Consider the following 24,154-nt stretch of genomic DNA (forward strand, 5'->3'; position numbering starts at 1 on the left):
TTCAGGAACACACACTGGAGGAAGGGCCAGGGGATAACAGTATGGCATTTAATTTTTGGAAACATCAAAAATGTAATGGTTATGATAAATGGCTTGCACCCTGAGCTTTACGTTGGAATATATAGAATTTAGAAAGGAAGGATAAAGTAGTATTAAATGCAGTCTTGATTCCGAAGGCAACTGTGCCAGTTTATCATTTTCTTAATTCCCTCTGTCTGCTGTACCATTAAAAAGTCAAACAATGAAAAAAAGAAAAAAACCTGCATCTACACCAGATGAACCAAGTAAATGACCTGCTTTTCCTCATTCTCTAATCCTTTTTAGTGACAGTAAAATTAAATGCTAATTATAGCATTTAAAGTAAAAGTAACAGAAAAGTTGAAATTTAAAAATAGATCTCTGTTTAAAAGCTACAAATTGTGTACAGAGTGTAACTAAGTAAAGAGAGAAAACCCATAATCAAGGCCAAGAGATTACTTTTAAAATTTCATCAATAATGTAAGTAGATATAGTAGAAATTTCTCAGATATATACAAGTTTTACATAAATTGATATAAATTTCTGAGTATTACTCTCATGAATACATCTATAATGTATTCATTATAGATGTATTATTCTATTCAGAATCATCAATAAACAAATCCAAAAATAACTTGATATAAATTACATTTCTTGTTTACCCCAATAAGTGACAGCAGGATTTGGCTAAAATTTTGACCTGTAAATTCTTCTACTTACCTGAAAAACATTTTTTTTTTTTTTTTTTTTTTTTTTTTTTTAATTTTGTTAAAGTTTGTATTGGGCTTTCCCTCTATTTTTCATACGGAATAGAAAAGCTAAGTCTTTCTATTATGGAGAAAAAAGCTGAAAGTGAGTTTGCTTAACTGTGTTTTATACTGACTGCAAGAGCAGAGAGTCCATAAGGACCTGTCATCATTTCAACAGATGATGTAACAAAGAAATAAACTGAAAAGATTTTATCTGTCCCTGAACTATTTTGTGGTCATTTATAACAGTTTTTGAAAGGAGGTTTTCTTACACATTAAGATTCATTAGGACTTTAAGTGGCCAGCTTTAATTTACCAATCAACGTTCCTATTTATTTTGATGGAAACAAACAAGCAACAACAGAAATCTTTTACTGACACCTGGCAGTGGTTTCAGGTTAGCCAAAGGATGTACAGTTTTTAAGGTGCCTACTTCCCAGTATGTGTAAAAAGGAGTTGTTTAAGACCAAAGATAAACGTTTCGCTGTAATCAATCAGGATACCTTAGCTTTATCTCAGAAAGCAATATGTTCGGCAAGCCTGTTTGGCAGCTTTTCTGGGGGATCATAAATCAAAAGATACAGAATAATTTTCAGCATTTTTTTGTAGTGAGGCCACTCCCCAGGTTTGTGCCGCACTAGGATGGTCCCTGGGATTAAACTGTGGTTGAGGCAGGAACAAATGCAGACCGTAATGACACCTGTTGCTACTCTCTTTAGGGCCCAGAATCGACAAAAAATTCAGAATTTTGTAATTGTTTTTTTGATAAATGGATATACACTCAGATAAACCAGCAATTTTACTATCTCTAAAATGCAGATTTTACCACTGAAATCATAAAGTTTTGGATGATATCTGTTACACTCAAAACTTCCACAGGGGCATTTATTACAATGATTCTGCACTTCAGTTAACTTGGAAACTCCACTCACAATACAAAATTCTTTGGCTTTTGACAGCTTTACAAACGAAATTTGCTATTCACACCATGAATGGGGCTATGTATTAATTTGCCTTTCAAAGCGCGTGCAGTCCACTTTGCTGCTGATAATCTGCATAAAACTGGATTAAGGAATCGGGAATCCTTGGGGTCACAACAGTCAGTGCATACCGAAAGTGCCGTCCCATGACAGATTTGGCATGTATGTCTTCCTGAAGAGCTAGAAGGGCTGCTTCTCTACAGACTGCAGTTATCTACAAAGAAAGGATAAAAAAAAAAAACAACACACAGCATTATTATTATAAAATATATTACTTGAAAGGAAGAAAACGAACACAAGAATATCAACGCACTCCAAATGCCAGATACTTGGAAGGAAAGAGTTTCTCCAACTTTTTTTAGGAAATAAACGAGGTTGTGGGTGATTAGGACATCCAAGAAACGATATAGCTCGAAATCCAAACCACAGTGACATTACATTTCATATTACAGTATGTTGCAAATTAACTTGATAATCATATTACCTTTTGTTAAAGTCCCCACAACACCTGATAAATTAAAACTCCAACAACCAGCAATACATTTTTCTGTCCCCAAAGCGCAAGAGCAGATATTCCCAGGCTCTGTGGGCACTTTTCTTTCTCAGCTTTACGCTGGGAAAGAAGTAAAAACAATTAATTCAGAAAGGAAGGCTAGAAGGAGAGGGGTGTGTGGAAGGGGAGGAGGGTTAAGGTCTCATACCCTGCAATGTGTTTTTAAGCTCTCTGGACTTCAGACAGCGGAAACAGACTGATGCCAGTGTCACTCTAAAGACACATTACTGTGGTGAAAAGAGCTTGTGGAATGAAAAGAGATATTGTGATTTCCAATGCAACAGGGAAAACAGTGATTGATATTGACTGCTCCCTTATATCTGTAAATGAAAGAGCCAGCTGAAACACATTTGTCCAGCTATTCAGCATATTTTCTCTGTTTGTTCACTTACTGAAAAGAGTTCCCCCGCTTATGCTGTGCTAATGGTTGCCAAAGCCGTTTAGTAGCTTTTTAGAGGATTTAGCAGCATGTTTAGGAAGCTTTCACAAGAAAACATGCATGGATTTAGATGGCTTTGTCAAGTTACAACAATATTACTATTAGTTCTGTGCTGCTCTAATGAGCAGTGAAGCTAAACACTGCTGTTATGCATTTTAATGCTTTTCAGGACTTCAGAGACAGTTAAACCTGGAAGCATAGCTGAGATTTAGTGCACCAGCTTCTTGAGTAAGTAATACATCAGCGGGATCTTGGTCCTTCCATTCAGGATTTTCTCCAAGTAGACACTGTGACTATTTCCCTATCTCTTACACAAATATAAAGCTACTTAAAAGCAGAAACACCAAACCAGATGAAACTCTGCCCCCCATCCCTGCTCAACACCAAACCCAGAAGTCTTTCAAGAGAGAGGAGACTGTTGATGGAAAAACAGATCCCAAGAATCCTGGACTCCAAACCTTTAAGGTGTTTAAACCTATGAAGGAGGGGTCCATTTCCCCTTGATAAATCCTCCACTAATGGCAAGTTTTACACCAAATGAAGAGGAAGAGACCTTCTAAGGATTTTCACAGGCATTATTAAAAAGCCCCAAAATGCAGTACAGCAGGTTTTGACCGTCCTGTTCTGCTCAGAGACCATTATCGATCTACAGCATCAAAATTATAAAGCAGGGTATCACTACAGCACAAGATGATCACTTGTTAGGAGTTGGTATGTTTTACTGAAGGAGAAGTTGGAGGAAAGACTATCAAGTTGGCAGATCCAAAAAAGAAGGAACATCACTGCCAGTCTTATTTCTTCCTGTTTCATTTGTACACTGATACTCTCAGGAAGAATTAGATGGCAAGCTGGTACTTTTGATGATGCTTTTACATATTCTCTATGCTCTGTCAAGAGTATTGGTAACAGTGATGATAATTAACCTCCAAAGGATTTTTTTTTGTTTTAATTTTGTTCTGAAGACTGAACTGTAAGTTCTGTGATAACCGAAAACTACTAGACATGAGAAAGCACCAGAAAACTGATTTAAAATTTTTTTTTCCTCTCAGGTTTATTTCAGCTGCTTTTAAGGGTAGAAGAAAGAATTTTAAGGCATGAATTACCATTCTCTCTTTTCCTGGTTGCACCATGACTAAATCTTTTATATATTACTGAGTAATAAACAGCAGGCATTATGGCACACTGTTTAAAATTTGGGCCCTCGTGTCTGGTCACAGAAGTCACATGGCGTTGTTTCCATTCCTTAGCTAACCCAGAGTATCAGGTTTCTGAAGTAAGAGATTGGACGAGGCAAGTTTGATTATTTTTTTTTCCTTCAAGTATGCAAACTTTAAAAAAAAAAAAAGCCCTCACAAGCATTCTCACTAGCTAGTAAAGCTAAATCACTCGTGGAAAGCAAACACAAGTAGTAATATAGGCATCAGTGAAATGAGAGTGAATTCATCTGGTGAAATCAGCTGCGTTATTGGCCTAAGGTCTACTGCCTTTTCACGGGTATTTATTGTCACAGTCATGTTAAGAAATTTCTTAATAGACCAAGCAACTGAAGGGTTTTTAAATGTCATTTCTGTCGAAGATCAAAAACCAACACAGATTGGGTCAAGTGAAGCAAAGAGGGAAGGTAGCAGCAAGTGCTAACTAACAACAAAGGAAGAAAACCAGCAGCTTTGCAGCAAGGTACGGATCCTTCCTAGGCTTAGCAGCACTCCAAAACCAGAGGCTGCATCTAGATCATCAGTTTTAAAACCTTGTGCCAGACCTATCTTCAATTAATTTGTCCAATTACTTTCTTCAGTCACTTCTCCTTTTGGCCTCCACAACTTCACCCTGTAATGAGTGCCATGGTCTAATCATGCATTGCATAAAAAAAGCACTTCTGTTTGTCTTAAACCTGGTAATTTCCACAAGTGTCTCCTAGTTCCTGTGTTATGAGAACGGTGATTCATCTGTTGTTCCCCATTCACCTTCCCTGTATCATCAATGATGTTACAGAGTTTTATCTCATCCCCTTTCAGTCAAGTCTTCCCAAGGTGAAGAGTCCTCAGTGATTCAGTCCCTGCTCCTGCAGTACTTGTCCATCCATCAGCCCGTCTGCTATGTGTGTTGTCTCTTCTAGTTCTGCTCTACCCTTTTGCTGCTGAGCGGCTGCAGCCGTGCAGGGCACAGAGGGAGCCGTACCACGGCACAGCAGTGTTTCTGGGTTTGCTTGCAGTTCCTTTCCTATTATTGTATTTGCCATCATATTAGCGGTGAGATGGTTTTTCTCAGAAAATTATTCACACTGCCTCCAGTATCTTTTCCTGAGTGACAATATCTAATTTAGGTTGTATACTTGTGAATTTGAAGCCTGGGTGATTTTCTTTTCCCTCCATTGCATTTATCAGCATGACTAGCCTCTGCCTGCCTCTATAAATGAATGCTGTGAACCAACGTTACGTATCTGCCAGTTTTAAGAGAATTCTTAATTATCTTAAAATACAAATCCACAGGATCACCATTTTAACCTTTTCCGTATAAAAAAATACAAAAAAAAAAAAAGTGCAGTCTTTTGGATCTGTGTGTGTGAGGAATAGGAATAATGTCCTAGTCCTGTTCCAAAGGCAAAACTGCAGCCTGATGTACTCAAGGACAAAATAGTTATTCCTGACTGTATCTGAATATGGAGTGGCTTTCAGCATTGACTGTTAAAGCAGTAATGAAGATATTAAGTGACTCTCAGCGACAACAGTGATTAAAAACCAATAGACCAGGCACCAGGTAATTAAGCAATAACTACTGAGGTGTGGGGTGTTACTGCAGAGATGCCAGTCTGGTGTGGCTGAATACTATTGAATCTACAACTACCAGAATATACCCTAGTTTGGTTATGAATATCATTATGAATGTAAGTTTAACAAACACGATTCTCATTTTCAATGGACTGAGAGCAAATTACTGACCTGTGCATTAGTCTGCTGTCTGCAGTCCTCTCTTAGCATGGAAATAATTTTGAAATCATGTATCAAAAACAGATTATCATTTCTTTAAAGGACTGATTTATCACCTGAATGAGTGCTTTAAAACCAGAAAATAAACAACTAATTTAGAATCCTACTTCAAAGTCAAAAAGGCGACTGTATCAAGTTATCCTGGGAGGAAAGGAGAATTAAAATTTGCTATCTGAACCACACACACAGACAGATCAGTAATAAGCAAAGCCACACACAAGCTCACAGCTATGCTGCAAACAATGATGAGTCCCAAAAAGAAATGGGTTTACACCTAGTTATTCCCTCCCTCCCCATTTCACTCGCAGCAACAATAAAATGCCCAGCACCAGTTACTGTTCCCTGAATAAACAGCATTCAGCATAAACCATCTTTCTCCCCAAACCAATGGTTACACTGGCTGATTCAGCTTGGCCGATTCTCCCCCATTCTGGCATTAAGCACCAACTCTTTCCAGTGGACTGAAAGTCCTTTTCAGCTTCTTTGTATTTAAAGTGCTCTAAATAGCTTTAAAGAATCTTTAAAAAAAAAAAAAAAAAGAGAGAGAGGGAAAAAAAAAAAAAGAAATGAGCTTCTGTGTTAAAGCCTTAGGTATTTTCAAGAAAGTGGTTTTGTTAGTGCAGAGTCTGTTGGGAACACCTGTGAATGTCGGGTTTAATTGGGCTGCAGCTGGTGTCGATTGTGTGCGCAGTAACTGGCAGCCACTGGCTGGCTGTACATTGTGTTTCATTTTCCTTTTTCCTTCCTTTTTAACTTGCTCCTCCACCCCGCCAGTTAAAATTGTAAGGGATTGTGTGTAAGAGGGATTAGGAGCCTGGAAACAGAATAGTACCCTGCGGTTTGTGAATAGGGCAAATTGTGGTGCTTCCTGGATGAAAACTACCTGCGAGACTGTGCGCCCATGCGGTGCACGCCTGCTAGGCAGCGTCAAAGGAAGACTCTCTATAGGTTTGGGGAGTTTGCTTTCCCACTCTGTTAAGGAGAGATAAAAGGTTCATACACAGCATTTTAAAAAGACATGAATAACTCCTGGGTCAGGACATCTGTTTCTCACTCAGGCAAATTCTTACCCGCGTCAGGCACCTCCTCTTACCCCTGCGTCAGAAGCTGCTCTACAGAGAGCAATAGCCTTGCCCCCACAAAACCGTGGAACTTGAAAGCTCTCAGGAGCCAGGGCTATCGCTCAACTGAGGAAAAAGGTGGGCAATGGATGCCTCTCCAAAGTGAGAGGAGAAAACACATCAGGAGAAGATGCACTGTAGGCACAGAGGCTAAAAGGGAGTAGCAGGGAAAAGTTGCTAACTGCATTTAAAAACAGACATAAATATCTCAATTCGATGCAACCCCAGCAGTAGTGCGCAACTTTCTGCAAGGGATTTGTACAAGGCTCAGTGCAGTGCTGGGTAGAGACGGTAAATACCTCTAGGTTTCTGCCAGCCCCAGCAGGTCATGCTTGCTCGAAGTGTGGGACACCACAGTCCCTCTTTCCCCCTTCTCCTTTGTGCAGGCACCACCCGCTGCCGGCTGCAGGCTCCCACCCGTCTCCTGTGCTGTCTCCGGCACTAAGCTGGCCCTTTCATTAACTGATTCAATGCACCAGACCATCAGAAAACTAATCCAGGAGGGGAAAAAAAAAAGAAGAAAAAAAAAAAAAAAAAAAAAAAAAAAAAAAAAAAAAGGGCAGGGCGTTAGCTTGCCGCTGGGGTATTGAGATGGGCTCACAGGGGGATTCGACAAGCACCAGTCGGCATGGGAAGGGTGGGAGAGGATAGCAAAGGGGATGCCTCTTCCTCCAGGAGCAGAGAGCTGCCAGATCACCTCATGAAATTTTGTGCCCGCTCACCCTCTTTTAGCATCCCTGCACTGCTGCTGCTGCCCATGGTGGGCTGTCTGAACCAGCTCAGGTACTGCAGCACCATCCTGGCTGGGCTAGGGAGATGTGCCCTAGATAACACTTTTGTACAACATAGTATTTTTAAAGATAAAATACTTTTTAAGATGTCACAAATGCCATTTTTTCTTTAAAATGGGTTAAACTGGGAGGGCCTTAACTGGTGAGAGGTGGAGTTTTTGAAGTATTTCAAAAAGGTTTAAATTTAGTACTTCTCTCGTGTTTCAACTTTTGTTTCTTGTATAAAACAGATACAACAGGAAAATACAAGATAACATGTCTTTTCTATCTCCTCTGAGAAGAGATATTCTTACAAACCTTTACAAATCATGGTCTGTTTAGGAGAGGTTCCAATACTATGAAGTAACTGACCATTCTGTAATAAATCTTATCTTTGAAAGATGAAGACTCACCCACTTATGTGTATCTCTTCATTCCAACTCAGTTCTATGATCTGTAGATTTAAGTGGGATGAATTATATGTTTGGGCATTTAGCAAATGAAAAATAATCTATTCTAACCAGAAAATTATAAAGTGTATTAGCATAATGGTTTTCATACAGTATCCATTCATTCCTTAGATTCACATACTGTACCTACCACTGGCGCTTTGGAGTGAATTTACTTAAATATATGATTGTTACTCTATAAAACTTTTCTAACTGAAGTGTGCAAGGCACTCACAGGCCACTCAAGCGCCTCAGTGATACAGAGACTTCTTTGATCTTTAAGTAACTATGTTTTAAAATGTTATTAGTTTTCCTCAAGTTCAAGTGCATACATCTATATGGTTCTGTATTCATGAACACTGCCTTGGAACAGATGAGTTCCTTAATTGTACCGCTGCCATTCTCTGCAGTGATATCCTATAACTAAATGTTATTTTATACAAAAAGATGGACTTCTTTCTCCCTTGTTTATTAAAGAGACATTCATTATGAGTGGACATTGGATAGTCTACTTTAAAACAGTTCTGTGGTGATGAAGCAGCACCTTTGCAACTCTGAAATAAAAAGGACAGGTATTACGCGTATCTCGTGTCTCTGATTCAACAGACTGAACAAACAACCTCTGCTATTCCTGATTTCTTTTATGAGAAGTTCTTAAGGAAATGTAATTTAACAAAAACAGCTCCTTTAATGATGTCTGTAAGTGACCTTAGTTCAGAACAGAATGGCCGAAACCTTCATTTTTAAATCTACAGTTTGCTTATTTATTTAGCAGACTGATGTGCATGTGACCATGCATGTGGATGTCCACAGCTTACCTGAGGTGTTGCATGGGGACATAAAGTGGTTGTGCCACCTGAATACACCTGCTCTGACCAGGATAATGGTTCCCACTCAGCTCTTTGCACAGTGGCTACACGTGCCTTGAGGGGTCGTAGCAGAGAGCAAATCCTCCTTCTGCTCCCTCCTCCCAGTCTCAACCAGGAGGCTCAGGCTTCAGATTCACCTCCTCTATCTGCTGTGGCCACTCAGCGCCACAGCCTGGCGTGTCGGCCAGGGGCTGAGCCAGACAAGTGACTGGTTGCTCTTCTGGGACAATGGCATCATGGCAACAATTAATGAGACAGCGGTGACCACAAAATGCTGTGTTTAATTGCTCTTACAGTACCAAAAATTGAGCATAGGCTGTGCCTGGGCAGCAGACAGTATCACATGTATCAGTAGCTCTTACTATTCTATAAAGCTTAAACATGCCCAGAGAAAAGAAGGGAAAGATGAGGTATGTAGCCAAAATTAAGCATATGTATCATAGCTATAGCACATGATGACAGCTAAAGAGAATAAACCAGAGCCTTCAGTGGTACATGCTAAGTGTCATCACACATACCTCTGCTCATCCCGACATGTTCTAACAGAGCGAAGCTTTGACTCCATCTGCAAGCTTTCTTTTTTCTTCTTTCCACTCTCTTAAAAAATATTACTAGATGTGGTATCCTTCCAAGCAATATATAAAACATGTAAATTCCAATTTAACTTTTGTAACTACAAGCCCAAAATGCAGCTATTTTCCAAAACGCACTCTGTCGATATGGCTCCCATCACTTTGGCAGAGACATGGCATAGCTACACCTTTCACAAAGGAATTCCGTAACAAAACGAGTTTTTACATGCTGGGACTAAATATTTTTAAACAGCACTCTCTGCCAACTTCAAGTTTCAGCTATATTTGTGCAACTCCAAAAAAAAAAAAAAAATCACACACATGTTTCTATACAAGATTAAGCTGCATTTCTGGTTAACCTCAGAATTATTTCATTTTTATATAAACATTTAATGAGAAAGTTTAACTTCTTCCCTTCAATGAGGAAAAGGAAGCCAAGCCACTAGAAAAACAGTCTTTCTATATGTATGTGTATGTGTGTGTGCGCGCACGCACTCATTTTAATTAAAAGTAATTAACAGAATACTGTGTTCTCATTCACAGTATGCTGTTACTACAGAGGTCCTGAACACAGAGCCAATGCTATTTTGCTGAATGCCGCTAGCAAGACAGATTGAATTATGCAACTGAAAATTTAAAACTAGAAGACTTGGAGGACATCATTAGCTGTCACGAGTTTCTCTCTAGAAAAGAAAAACAAAAGAAAAAACTGCAAAACAGATTTGGCAGTTTCTGCCTTATGAAACCAATCACGGTGTAGGTGTTAAGCAGTTGTTGCTCTTGCTTTCTTTCTTTGCAGATTTTGAGGCAGACAGATATGAGGTTGGACAAATTCAGCATATTCTGTATTTCTTGCTCTAAAAAATAATTCATGCCTTTGCTTCTCAAACCAGTAATTCCTTTCTCAGGTTTAACCTGGGAGAGTAGCAGAGGCCTTAGACTCCTATCAAAACAAAGCAAATAAAAGCGATTCTGTGAAAGGAATTGGGAGAAGTGCCCTCCCTTCCCTAAAAATATTTATTTTTTTCGTCAATAGAGCACAGCCAGTCTTGAACTGTCTTTCAACTCCTTTCAGCTCCAGCAGCATTGCTATTACATTATATCACCCGTTAAAGACTACTAGAGCCCTAAACTTTTGAATCCACCCAACAAAAAGGAAAGCAAAAAATTCTTTTTTCATCCTGTCTTTGGAGCCATGGCAAATATTGTCTCCGATTTGGATCTTGCATAGCCAGTTAATAGCAACTGTATTTGTAGTTACCTACGTATGAGATATTATGATACAATATAGTAAAAGCAAACAACTTCAGTTAAAAATAATGGCCAGAAAGCCTAGCAAATCTTCTGGAGTCTTAGTGTTTTTATCAGTTTGGATAGAAATCGTACCAACCCTATAATAATAAGAGGGAAGTATACTTTCTGGGCCTCTGCATGGCAATTTACCCATGCATACACATCCTGAATTGAGGCAAGGAGTGAGGAAAGACATTTGTTGTGCAGGGCCTTTAGATTGCAAGATGAATAATGTCCTTAATGGAAGCTCTCTTGCTTTTTCATTTATTGGGTTGTCAGTTCCTGGAAGGTGCGAGATGTCTCCTGTGGAGTATCTATTTCCTCAGCAGAATACTAGAGGAATTTCAGACTCTTTCTAAGTTTACCTTTTGGAGCTTCCCATGGTACCCAGCTGCTCATGTTTCCCAAGAAAATCAGGGAGGAGGGTTACTGCATGCCTGTATTCCAGAGAGGCAGAATATGGCTGGGAGGACAATCAGACCTAGAAAGCAATGCTGTTAGCCACAGCTAGATACCTCTGTGTCCAGTTATTACTCCTTAAGGAGGAAGCAAAAAGGCTGGTAAAGAGCTTAAAGTAAGTTTCAATGCAAGTTTTTCTTGTGCAAGAAAAGAAGTAATTATAGCAAGAAAAAAAAACAATGAATGAAATAAATACATGAAACAAGAAAACTGGTGTACCAGCAGTTACCTTGAGTTAAGGATTTATGTATGGGGTGTATTTTAATGGAATACAAAGTCAATAAAATAGCAATAAGACAGACATTATAGTGTGACCTGTGCTTCCCAACAGTCTGTCTAAACCAGTGATGCACGGGGCACAACCTCTGTGATCTGGCCTCTACCTGTTCAAGTGCTAATCAGCAGAAACCTAACCCAGCAACACAGAAGAGAGTAGTTTTTGCTGGTTTAGCACCCTGAACTGGTTAGCCCAGAATGCAGGCAGGAGGGTAGGCAAGGGAGGAAGGCTCTGAAGGCAGGAAGAGGATGAAACTGCAGCAGAAATAGTGTTTAAAGCACACTGAACTTAAAGACATTGAACCTACATCCAAATGCTTTGACTTGTGCAACTTTCACACATCTGCCAATTCAAAAGTCAATGCGAGATGTAACTAATTAAGTATATGGCTGGCATATATAGAGAGGTATTCATTGGTGCAGGCAGCCTTGTGAACAGTCCTTTCAGGTGGGCAGCACTCACATTTCCTGTAAGAATCTTGGTGTCCTGATGACATCCCTCAATCTGCTGGTTTTAAGATTTGCATGCTTTGAACAATACATCTCAGGTGTATCCCTGTTGTGTCTACTGAATATAGTCCACAGGTAAATGTGACCCACTGCTTCTGGTCTAAAATTACCCAGTCCAGTGAATCACCGAGTGCGTACTGTGAGGGATTCACAGCACTATCCCAAAGTACCAGCTCCCTCACCAGTAGAGTTGGCCCCCATCACTTTGGGAACGAGCCAAAAAACAGAATGATGCAGCATAAGGTAAAATGCTGAAATGTAAGAACCTGTAGTCAGACCTCTCACTTACCTTCGGTGAAAAGTTATCAGTGACCAGATTAACAAGGCATCTGCCTTTGCATTGTTAACATGAAAACTTCATATCTGAGTGCTCTCATGCAGCTGAGAAAACTAAATCCATGTCATGACTTTGAAAGTCACTTCAGTATTCTGGATAACCAGATCTACTCCATGGATAACAGATTTAATTTAGCAAATTCCTCCAGTTCTTCTCTTTCATACTCATAAAATCCTTCTCTGTTTATGCCATGTTACTGTGAAAACCTCCCTGGTCTCTTGGGTTTTCTCCCCCTACTTCCTTGTCTAGACAAGACAATGTAATGCAAATTTCCAGCACTGTGAAGACTTAGTAAGTGCATTTCTCTTCACTTAACAAAGATGTTTTAAATTCAAAATTAATCCTCCACATTTTTGAAAATATGCACAGGAGGAAGCAGAGGAGTCTCCCTTCCTTTTCCTCCAGGTTGTATGCAGCTTTCCTTTAAATGTCAAAAGCATTTGAACTTCTAAGAAGTTGCAGACTAGCCTGATACACAAACAATTTAAGGCCAGAAATTTATGACATTTATTTGGAATTGTGTTCAGCCATGAGGATCCCCTTAGAGCTCTGTGACATCTGCTGTCCTTGCCCACACTGCTCTAGATTCAAATGTTCCCCACTTCAAGTCCTTGCCTTTGGTGCTTGCATCAAAGCAGAGCAGCTCTGGGCCCTCTGCACCTGTAGGCACAAACCTGCAAGCCCCCAGGAGGTCCCTCAGGCCACCCAAGCCCTGGAGAGGGGCACCTAACCTTTTTCCAGCAGTGATACAGGTGAGAATGATCACACCTGTTAGGTGGGTGCTTAACATATGAGGAAGGCTGTCTGTAGGCACTGTTGCATATGGTATGACTGTTTTCACAGTCACCAAGATAATGCCAGGTGTCTCCCACCTCTCCTGGCACCAAGAAGATTTGCCAGGATAGCATCTAACACCAGGACAGAGGCTGAGATCAAGGGAGGAGGGAATGACGCCCCAAAGAGCTGCTATAGCTGTAGCACAGCAGAGGATGAGAGTGAGCCGAGAAAGGTCGACTATAACAGACCTAAGGACCGCAGCTAAAAACCCCCTCAAAAGCCATTAGGAAATGTTACTGCAACCAGCAACAGGACTGGCCTGTGCAACAGAAGTGCTCCCGAGGGGCCATGTAACAAATTGAAGTTATCATAAGGTTTCCTGTAGGAGTGTGCCTCTTGCTATGTGGCTGGTTTACCTACCAGAGTGTAAACTCTGCTAGAGAAAAGATTCTGCACACACACACACACCACCGCCCCCCACCCGTTTTCCACCACTAGAGAAAGGAATTGTATCAGCCCTCTTTGTCCAGACTGCTACAAAGAGAAAGGAGGAAAGAAAGAGGAAGGGAACAACTATTTTGGAGAGCAATAGGAAAGACAGGCAGGACCCTTGGGCTGGGGGAGGGATTCTGTCAGAAGGAAGGAAAAAATGGGACAAAAACCCCACCACAGTACTGTGGGTTGTACAGATCCTAGCCAGCCCTCAAATCTATAGCCTGAAGAACAAAAAAAACAGTCTCAGCTCACACTGCAAGCCTCTGCGCAAGAAATATTCAGGCCTGGATCTTCAAAATATCTAGCAGTCTTCCTTGGGGGAAACTGGGTGAACACACAGGAAAAGATCATTTGCTCCTCTTACCTGCAGTGCTGTGGATGCACTCCTCTTGACAGAGCCTGCAGCACACATATGCCTTTTCATGAATTTCCATAAATATTTTACTACACTGAATTGTGCAGCCAAGGTTATATAATTACACAGTAAAGCACAACTGCTCTCCTCAGTGCCATTCTAGCCAATCTAGCAGGCTCAGAAACCACCTAGCAGTCCACTTTGCATGGCACAGAAGTGTAGACAAGGATGCTAAGGATGACAGCATCCAACAGCACGTGCAAGTGGCTGTGAGTGAAAGAGGCAGAAAATAAAGGACACCTTAATCAGTGGGCAACACTGACACTGTCTAGCTTACACTGCTCTGTCTTCCTAGCATAGATTTCTACAACTGGTATTGTCCCCAGCTCTTTGTCAAGAGATGAGTTCATAAGATTTGCTCAGGAATTGCCTATATGCATGAGAAAATATGAGCTTTCCACTTTCCAGTGTATTATATTTACTCATTTTATGTTAGATGCACAGACAGTAGGACTGGGACAGCAAGAGTTTTAGTTCCCTTCCAAACACAGTAAACGATGACCAAAAGAACAAAGACAGCACATACAGGGTGCTACCACAGAAATACTGAACCAAAACCCAAATACTATTTTCTCTCTGCTTTGTAAATTATTCAGTACTCTAAACATCAGGAGATGTTCTTAACATTTCCTACTTGATATCAAAATTAATATTTTTCAGGGTACCTGGGAGATTTTGTTATATCAATCGTTTGCTTTGTATGGTACAGGCAAGTTTTAAATGCATGAAATGTCATGGGGAAGCTGGATTTTATTGCTTCCTTTCATTTGTGCAACACCACATTGTTAAATACCTCAGCAGCCCGAATTTGTGAAGGCACTTCTTTTAGCCAAAAGGCTACATATTAAAGTGCCCCATTTATGCGTTCACCGGCAGCATCAGAAAGTGCAGGTTGTACAGCGCAGCTGTAATTCAAAAAGCCTCACTCATGCTGTAACGTGCACCTCCAACTTAACAAGTGCAGTAATGACTTACAAATCAAATAGCGTAACTCTGAAAGGCTTGGTAACGGGCGTAGAGTCACAGTGACACTCCAGCACTGAAGTCTTTTTCCCCCCCCTCATAACCACATTCGGAACAGCAGCCGCAGCACCACAGAGCCCTGAAACAACGTGGGCCTCAAACTCTACGTCATCAAATGCTGTTTTGCTAAATTAAAGGCCAGAAGTAAGTCATATTGTACCCATAAGCACATGTATGTCACAGGCCTCTCCCCTTCCGATGTTTCCCTCAGCTGTGGATCATTCAAAATCCTACAGAATTTTTTTTTTTTTTTTTTTGGTAAGAGGAGGATCTTCCACTCCTCAGTGGACACAATATTCAAACCACATTGCCAAATATTATATGATGTCCTTTCCAGAGTTAATTTTTAATTTCCTGACTCTACTGCATGAGAAATTTTCAAATTGTCTTGGCAGTCACTTCATGGCATGTGCAGACCTAATTGCAGAAGTGAATGCAGAGTCAGCCCAAATGAAAACCTCTAGACTAACTGAAGAATTTCTGCAGAATTATTTACTTGGTTGAATTAAGTTCCAGAGAACACTATAGTCCAGGAAACAATTGCAAATGTAACACAAAGGGTGCAAAACTTTCTTGCCCCAGACTACTGTGCAGTAAGAGGAGGCAGGTGTCTTCAACTTGTCACTTGAAAACCTGATGATTTTCCATTTTCATTTTTTAATGCCACAACTCATAACCCACAGACGCTGTGCATGGCTATAAATCTTGGCACCCTCTCCACTATGAAAGAATTTCCCCTGGTATTCAATTTTCTTTACCTTAAGTCACCCTAATCATGCTGACATCTACTATTGATGATTATATTAGCCCTAAAAGATCCTTAAACAAATGAAAAGGACTGACTTCCACTCCTAAAGTTCTGCTTCCAATTTTCTAAAGGAAATTAAATAATGTATAAATCAAATGCTGGGCGCAAGCCCAGGCAGCTGAACATCGCTTTGTCCTTTCAAAGTGAAGAGGAAGTGTCTGCTAAAGAAGGGACAAGCCAAGAGAAATAAAGCTTAACCTCAGCTCCATGTGAAAGTGATTTGGGATAATCGGGGGAATCTGCAAAGAGGTTAAAACGGGGACCACATACTAACAGGAGAACTTTAACATGATCAAAAATATATCAAGAGCTGACCTTCACCTGGGGGAGCTGCACAGCCCTGGCAGTCTGTTACACCAGAGTGGAGTATGAAGGGCAGCAGAAAGAAGAGATGAGCAGGAAGTCAAAATCTATTTATAGCTGGCATTTGTCATGTCATGGTAATCTTATCAAGGTTTATAAATAAGTACTGCCTGACAACCTTACAGCAAGTCAGCTACACAGTAAATGTACATGCTACTTTCCAGTTTTCCTTTAGCTAATACCTACTACTTAGATTATTAAGTCAGCCACCAAGAGACTTCTTAATTTATGTACTACTGATGGACTGCTGATCCTGCTCCTTAACACAGTATATATCTAGAAGGGGAAAAAAATAGTAAAAATATGCTAGATATTTTCCTGGTATTATTTTCTAAGCAAGCAATTGCTTTAATCGCCACAAGGCATTTCTTAAAAGCTATTGGGAACAGATGTATCTTGTAGTATGATTTCTCTATTAAAAGAAGATCCTGATCAAGTTTACATGGCTTCAGCAAGAGTTTACTCTGACATTTTTGCACACAGAAGGGTGTATTTGAAATCTCAGATCAGCGCTAGACTTCATAATTAGGGTCAACATAACCCTATCTGCATAACCCAAACTTTGATGGAGAGAAGATGTGACATTCAGCTGTTAATGCTACAACTATGTACAATCTTGGCTATTTACAAAACATGCCTCTCCTCACTTTTAAAAGGTACAGAACATTTTATATGCAATGCAAACGGCCCTTAAACTTAGACAGCAGAAGAGTCTAGTCTTTACACTTTCCTGAGAAACCAGCAAAATTATTTTCAGTGATGTCATTTAGCTGTTGTTTGGTCTGTCACAACACTAATGGAGTAGCTAGCAAAGCAGGGATAGCCACATAACAGTGACATATAGATGCAAATTCAATAAACATCATGCCTAGCTGTAGCAAACATGTCAGGAAATGCTATTCTGTTTAAAAAAAAACCACAACTAAACCCCCAAACAAAAATACTACCAATTTCCTTTCCTTTTAAAAAGTAAATCACTTTTATTTTGAGAGTTACTTTAAGTATGCAATGAGTGCTGCTGCCATTTAAATCTCAGGATACAAATTCATCTGAACATTAAGGTTCTTCTGAATCAAGTGTGCAACTTGTAATATACCAACAAGTATCCATATATTTCATGAGAGCTACAAAAGATTAGAACAGGCTTCAGGGACGTATTTTAGTACAAAGAGACAATTCAATCAACTGTTGTGAGCTGGGAAATTCTTCTTCCCATTTCTCTGCTACCCCTCTCCCTACAGACCCCCTGTGAATATAGCATTAGTCCATGCTAAGGCTGTGTTTAAAAAAGCAAACCAAGCAAAGGCACTAGGGGACTTTAGTGGGACCACAGGGCTTCACACAAAAACTACTAGAATAAGCTCCTCTGTGAAGACCTCCCCATTTCACATTGTCTCTGCAGGTTATCAATAAATAGAAGAAAAAAACAAACCATAAAGAAAGATAGGAAGAAGTAGGAAGCTTTCACAGAATGTGGTTGTTTGCCATCCTTGAATTTAAACAAAACCAGACACACAATATGTTATTCACACATGAAAAGAAGAGAGCCAAAAAGGGAAGGAGAGACTTTTCTCTTTTCTTCTCTCCTTGTTTCAAGAAAGCATCCCTGAAAGCACACAGGCATCTGCTTTGGGTTCCCGTGACGTCAGTAAACACGGCTGAAGTAAAGCACATGCTTAAATATGTTCCAATATCTGCTTTTAATAATTGGAAGCTAAATGGAAGCTATAAATCAATGAACGGGACATGTTCAATCAACAGACAAGTCCTTTTTTGACTTTAAGGTGATGGTACTTACTGGTTCTGCAAAACTCTGGACTCAGTAATACCCATTATTAGAACTAGTTTCTAATGCAGGATTCAGTTAATTAATTTATGAATGCTAAATTACGTGCACTAGCAACAGAAGGAGTTGTGCTTAATTCCATTTGTCACATTTCTTGGGTGCTTTATATCTTAAACATGGCAATAACATTAAATACTTGAAGTAGCTACAGCTAAGTTATGTGCAAAGCACCTATCAGAAGTAGTGGTATCCTGGGTTCCCAAACTCCCATGTGGTATGTATTTAACATAAATATTTTCTATAAACTCTACCATGCTTCATTTTCAGTCACCTGAATCTTCTGTTTCCAAGGTGTAAACCGTCTGCATTTCACATCTAAGCTTATTAAATACCCGACACAGAAAGCCAGGGGCTTCCACTGAGATGCAATACGAGCAGGCAGCAGGCAATAAAACAGTCACTAAGTATTTCTACCTATTTTTAAAATAATGTTGTCTCCAATAAAATGAAAATAGGAAAAAACTTGAAGGTCTGGTACAAGGCTACTCACCCCTGCTGGGTAATTTTGCTGAGGCTGCTGGGCTGACACTGCGGTCAGCAACTTGGGCAGCGTGCAGCTGGGGCTCGGAGAGTTTGGGAGAGGGGTAGGAAATATGGGGTCTTTGCTGGAGTACAGGAGACATCACACACTGGGGACCTTGGTGGGATCTGGCAAAAGTCGCTCCAAACAGGAGTCACCCATTTGACTGTCCCTTTTCTAAGGGACTGAATGTAGGATTACAGGTTTTGTCTCTGCCATATATGTCATTTTTCACCACCTAGCAAGCTCTGCTGACACCTGGGATGGCTTGCCTTCCTGGGATCAGTGTTCATTCGTGTTCTAAACCTCATGGACCATTATTTGCTCCCTGGGACAGATTCCAGTTCATTTGATCCTGTACTGCAATGCCTGTGCATGTGTGTTGTCTTTATACAGGTACATATTCTTATTTAAAAATATATCATCTGCCTCCTGGAAGTGACAAAACTGAAATAATATACAGTGACTTTGAGGTTGTTACTATCTGCCACAACAGATTATAAAAGCACAGAATATTGCCACTGTCTTTTCTCCTCATAACAAGGTGCATGCCGAGGAGCAAAAGCAGCCTGACCCAAAGCTGAACAAGTGTTAATACATACTTGAAGTGGGCACAAAGGAACACAGCAGAGCTGAGAGGCCAGTGTATGCAGTGTGACATGCCCGTCTCCAGCAGCTCCAGGACACCCCCTTGCCTGGAGCTGGCCTCTGTGTGTGGGTTCCTGCTGTCCCTGTTCTGCCCACAGGTACCTGGCATGGCAGGGACTGGTCCCAGGGACTGCCATTAGAATTACTGTACTGGGATCCAATTCCTCGGTAACAGGCAGGATCAGGTCCTAAATTAGCAACTCCCAGCTTTCATCAGGTTTATTTGTCCTCAAGCCAATTTATTTGCTGGCTTAACTCCCCTGGGGACTGTGCCAACAAAGACTTTGGCACAATAATTTCAGATTGATTTCTGTAGCATCATCTTTGTGTGGCTTTGGGAACACTATTTGTATATCCACTACAGGCCCTAAAGAAACAAATAGCAATTCTGAAGGAACTGGTAGGCAACTACTCTTCCAAGATAAGAAAAAGAGAGCAAGCCTAGACCACAGGCAAAAATTCCAGATTGAAATATGTTTGACAAATATGGAAAGTTAATGCTCTCCTGTATATTGCTTTGTGAGTTATTAGCCCCTAAATATTCTCCATGGTTGAAAGTGTATTAATGAGCTGGAAGACAAAGCGATCTAATCAGAAGAGATCCGCAGTAATTTATCCTGCAGAAGATTTACATGCAGCAACCATGTGTGCGTGTTTATGATCTCTACATCTGGTAATGAGTTTTTGACATGATGGAAAGCTGCGGTAGAATAATGCACTGTTCCTCGCACTGACTAATTAATGCTCTACTTAATCTGGAAAAAGGCACTTTAAAAATAAACACTAATTTTCAGCAGACCATAAAGAATAGGTAACAACTGAATCACATAGCATAGCCATAAAAACTGGTGCAGCAACCTCACAAGCATTAAAAAAGGTGATTTTTAACTCCCAGAGTACCACGCAAAGTGTGTGTGCACATATATACCTGTCTGACACTGCAAACTCTATGTTTCAATTTTGTCTGAAAAGTACAAGTATGCATTTTCTCCTTGCAGCAGCTTTCCTTTTGCACTGCTTCAAGAGCGACAGACCTTGGATATGTACAGAGATGATCAAAGCCAAAGTACAATCTGTAGGAATGACAAAAACCGGTAAGAGATGGCAGAGCCAAAATACTCCCCATCATTCACACACTGGGTGTTAAACCACAGTTTGCATTTGCAAATCACCTACAGTAACACTACTGACCATCCCCCTCGGCCTCATACTGACAACTGATAAAATAAGCAGTAAATCACAATTTCCACAAGTGACATTGACAGAAAAAGCAGCCGGTGCAAAGATGGTTAGACACTGGATCCCCACCAAAAAAAAAAAAAAAAAAAAAAAAAAAAAAAAAAAAAAAAAAAGCTGGGGAGATGGTGTTCAGCCTGTCCTCTGCCTGCAGGGCTGGTTGCTGGAGGGGGAGCGCAGGGGGGGGCTCGGTGTCCTCAGACACTGAAGTCATTCCATTGCTTTTAGTCACTTCACCAAGACCTTGTCTCCACAGGATGTTATGCTGGAACAGCTACTGCATTTACATTCACACCCTATCTCATTCCAGGATAACTTCCTCACATTGACGTGCCCTTAGAAGTACAAGAAAGAGCGTTCGTCTGTGGCTGCATTTAGCCCTAGGCTGAAGTCTCACGAGGTAACAGAGAATAGAGATTTGGCTTTATCTTATAAACTGTGCTAATATATATCACCACCCTTTGGACTGAAACCAACTTCTTCTCTCTAATCTCCCCATCATTTCCCACAGAAAGCGCGTACTTTCTTTAGCCCATGAAAGAAGGCAAGTACGTTAGGAAAATCAGAGGGATTGTAGGGCACAGAAAGCCTGTGAGCTGCATGCAAGAGCAAATTTCCCGGCCTAAAATACTGGAGCTACAAAATGGCCCCTTTCAGCGACTGAGAAATTACCAGGGTGGCTAAAAGAAAAAAATTGCTTAGGCAACAAGTACTGAGGAACAACACGACAGAGCCTTAGGACTGATTCCCCAGCTGGAATTAAAGTTAAATCAGGTAAAACTGATGAACACGGAGCAAACAAATGAGATGCTTTTCATGTGTACTGAAGTGACAATATCAAGATACAGTTCCTCCTGCCAAGCACAAGTCCTACCCCCGCCACGCATACAACCAGCGTCCAAAGGCTGTAACTCAGGAGTTCTTGTGTGCTCTTTAGCTGCAATACAAAATGTATTTTTGCAGTCTTCACAGCTCAGACCCCTAACCATACCCCACCCCAACAGAGACCATCTGCAGTGTCCCTGTCTCCCCGGTTCAGATTCCCCGATGCAAGTAGCGAGGACCAAGCACAGAACCACAACTGACAGGAACATTCTGGCAGATGGGCCCTGTGAGGGACAATCAGGTAAGGCCAATAATGACAGGCATGGCGAGCTGTCAAAATACAAGCAGCAATTCCCTAAAATCACTTCTGTTTCAGGAAAAGAGTGTTCAGACTGAAGTCTGCAGAGAAGCACCAGCCTTTACTACAGCACTAAGCATAAGCGAGCAAGTGGCATGCTATTTCTGGGGGTGACCGGTTTTCTCTGCGCTTCAATCAGTGCTTTTCTGACAGAGATTTTAATTTTGGTTTTTGTGGGTGCCTGTATCTCAGTGGGTTCCTAGGTCTGCAGAACATCTTTGTTCCATTTAGACTAATTCTTTCTTTTCTTTGCTTCTGAGTGAAAACAAGTTACACCTTCAAACCACAGAGGGCTGCAGTTTTAGTGCTGCAGAATCCCCACTTAACCGCTTCTTCTCTTTCCTCAATTCTTCTCTATCTGATTTACTGTTTATTCAGAGGCCATATGGGAAACATGTCAGGAAAGCATGCATCCGGGTTCATGTTCAGAATAAATACTTTTTATGACTATTCCCATGACCTGCAGCAATAGACTAGATTAGTCACCCACAACTATGTATAATCATACAATCATTTAAATACATTTTCAAAACAGAATACATTTTAAGATACAGATCAACTAAATATTCCTCTATAGGCTAACATTTATTTCCTACAACTTTATTGTTTCCACCTGAGATAGAAAACATTATCTTTCAAGCACTGAGTCAATATAAGAACATAAAAATGCATGCATCCATGTGAAAGTGCAGCCCGCAGAGTATTAGTACTACCTGGTCTGCTCCGTTTTCTTAACAAAAGAATGATGAAGTGCAGCAGGAAGAGAGCTGAAAAAGGATGCTGAATTAAAAGTTCCATCTATCAACATGTGAAAAAAAAATATTTTTTTTATTCTCTGCCTATTCCAGAAAACCAAACTCCCTCTATTTTTAGGTTAATCCAAAAGCAGAATTGTAAAAGCTTTCTGCTGAACAGAGAACAGAATGTTTCCCAATCAGAATATATCATTTAATCCAAACCCAAATCAACAAAAGGTCAAATTTAACCTCATCCATCACACTTAGCAACAAAATTGAAAGAAAGTCTTGAAAAAGTAACTTTGAATTGAAATTCTTAAAATCTTTTTGAGCCAAAACATTCTGAATTCTATTTCTAATGTAAAAAATTAAGTAAATTACACAAAACTAATTAAATTATTCAGTTTAGTGTTTCTAAGTAATTTACGAGAAGAAACACTAAAGCAGGATTTCTAAAAGTAAAAAATTAATAACTGCATTTTTTTCTATGTAAGTAACAAGACAGTTATGTCCTGTACTACTTAAGCCAGCAAGCTTGTCTGTGGCAGGATATTTGCAGAACATCTCATCCACCAAATGCACTGACTGCATCATGTTACAAGATTTAACCAGAACACATTGAAATCTTCCTTTTGTTACAGTCATACACAAAAGATGGAAAAATACAAAGATTTCATCGGGTAACTTGTTTTTTTTATGGAGGTCGGGTGTTATTTCTACAGGTAAATTTTGGAATACTGTTGTAACCCTCTAAAAGTGAAAGGGGTGTTCTTTTTCTTCTTTTTAAGAAATGTTTTCTCCATATGTTTCTGAGACGATGTGCAAAGTACTGTAAAGTCTTTACATCTCACCACAAAGTTGGAGTTCAGCAAAACACACAAGCAAGCACTGTCTGTAAGCACCTGAGTAAGTCTCCTCCCCTCAGCATAAATGATCCTGAAGGAGGAGGGACTTGCCCTCATTTTTGAAGCAAAGCACATGGTGAACAGCATTCCTGAGCCAAGGCCTTTCAGAATGATCGTTGTCAGGCTCACGCAAGCCCATGGTATTGACCGCGCTGCACAGAAAGTCGAGCTGTTCCTGGAATAGTCAGTGATCAATCTCTGCCGGCCAGCCGCCTCCTCTGCCAGCTCCATTTCAACGTGGAAAACGTGGTATCTGGAAAATTATTTAAAACTGCAAATCTCCTTTCAATGGGTTTTTTTGTTGTTCTGCTTGTTTTGGGGGCAGAAGGCTGGAGCGGGAAGAGTCATTACATGGTGAAAAGCAAAAAAACACATTTTCATGTGTGATCACTTATATTAATATGTATCATTTTACATACATAGTACACCTACATATGGAACCTATTATTATTGAGGAAATGTTTTTTTAATGAGGAAGACTGAACAATACTTAAGAGAGAAAATGTTCAAACCAATGTTAATTTGCAGCAGAAGTAACAAAACATTTTAATAAAAACCAGTAAGAAGACTGGCCTCCGTATCCAGGACTAGCCGGATCCTACATTTACACCTTGAGAATAGAATACCACTTGCATGGCTTTTCCAAGCTTTGCAAACCTCCTAAGCTGCAGTTTAAACTCTGACTCTCTCAAGGAGTTTTAAGAGTAAGACTGGTACTTCAGCTCTACAGAGAAACAGAGGTAGCTTATTATACTTCTGTTTTCCAGATCCATGGAAGCATTTTTACTTTTTTTTTTTTTTTTTTTTTTCCCCCTT

At 40.2% G+C, this 24,154-nt stretch overlaps 1 protein-coding gene across 1 annotated transcript in view; it reads right to left on the bottom strand.

Annotated features, from left to right (window-relative positions):
- Nucleotides 1-783: 783 nt before the first annotated feature.
- Nucleotides 784-24,154, bottom strand: part of SPATA5 (spermatogenesis associated 5) — a 202,729-nt gene continuing 179,358 nt past the window's right edge. Inside the window, exon 17 of the mRNA XM_026847883.1 lies at nt 784-1,961. Within this exon, the coding sequence (XP_026703684.1) occupies nt 1,785-1,961 (177 nt within the window). The 3' untranslated portion in view covers nt 784-1,784. The remainder of the gene's footprint in view (nt 1,962-24,154) is intronic.

This window comes from Athene cunicularia (genome assembly GCF_003259725.1).
Source record: "Athene cunicularia isolate RWA chromosome 4 unlocalized genomic scaffold, athCun1 chr4_part2, whole genome shotgun sequence".
NCBI lineage: Eukaryota > Metazoa > Chordata > Aves > Strigiformes > Strigidae > Athene > Athene cunicularia.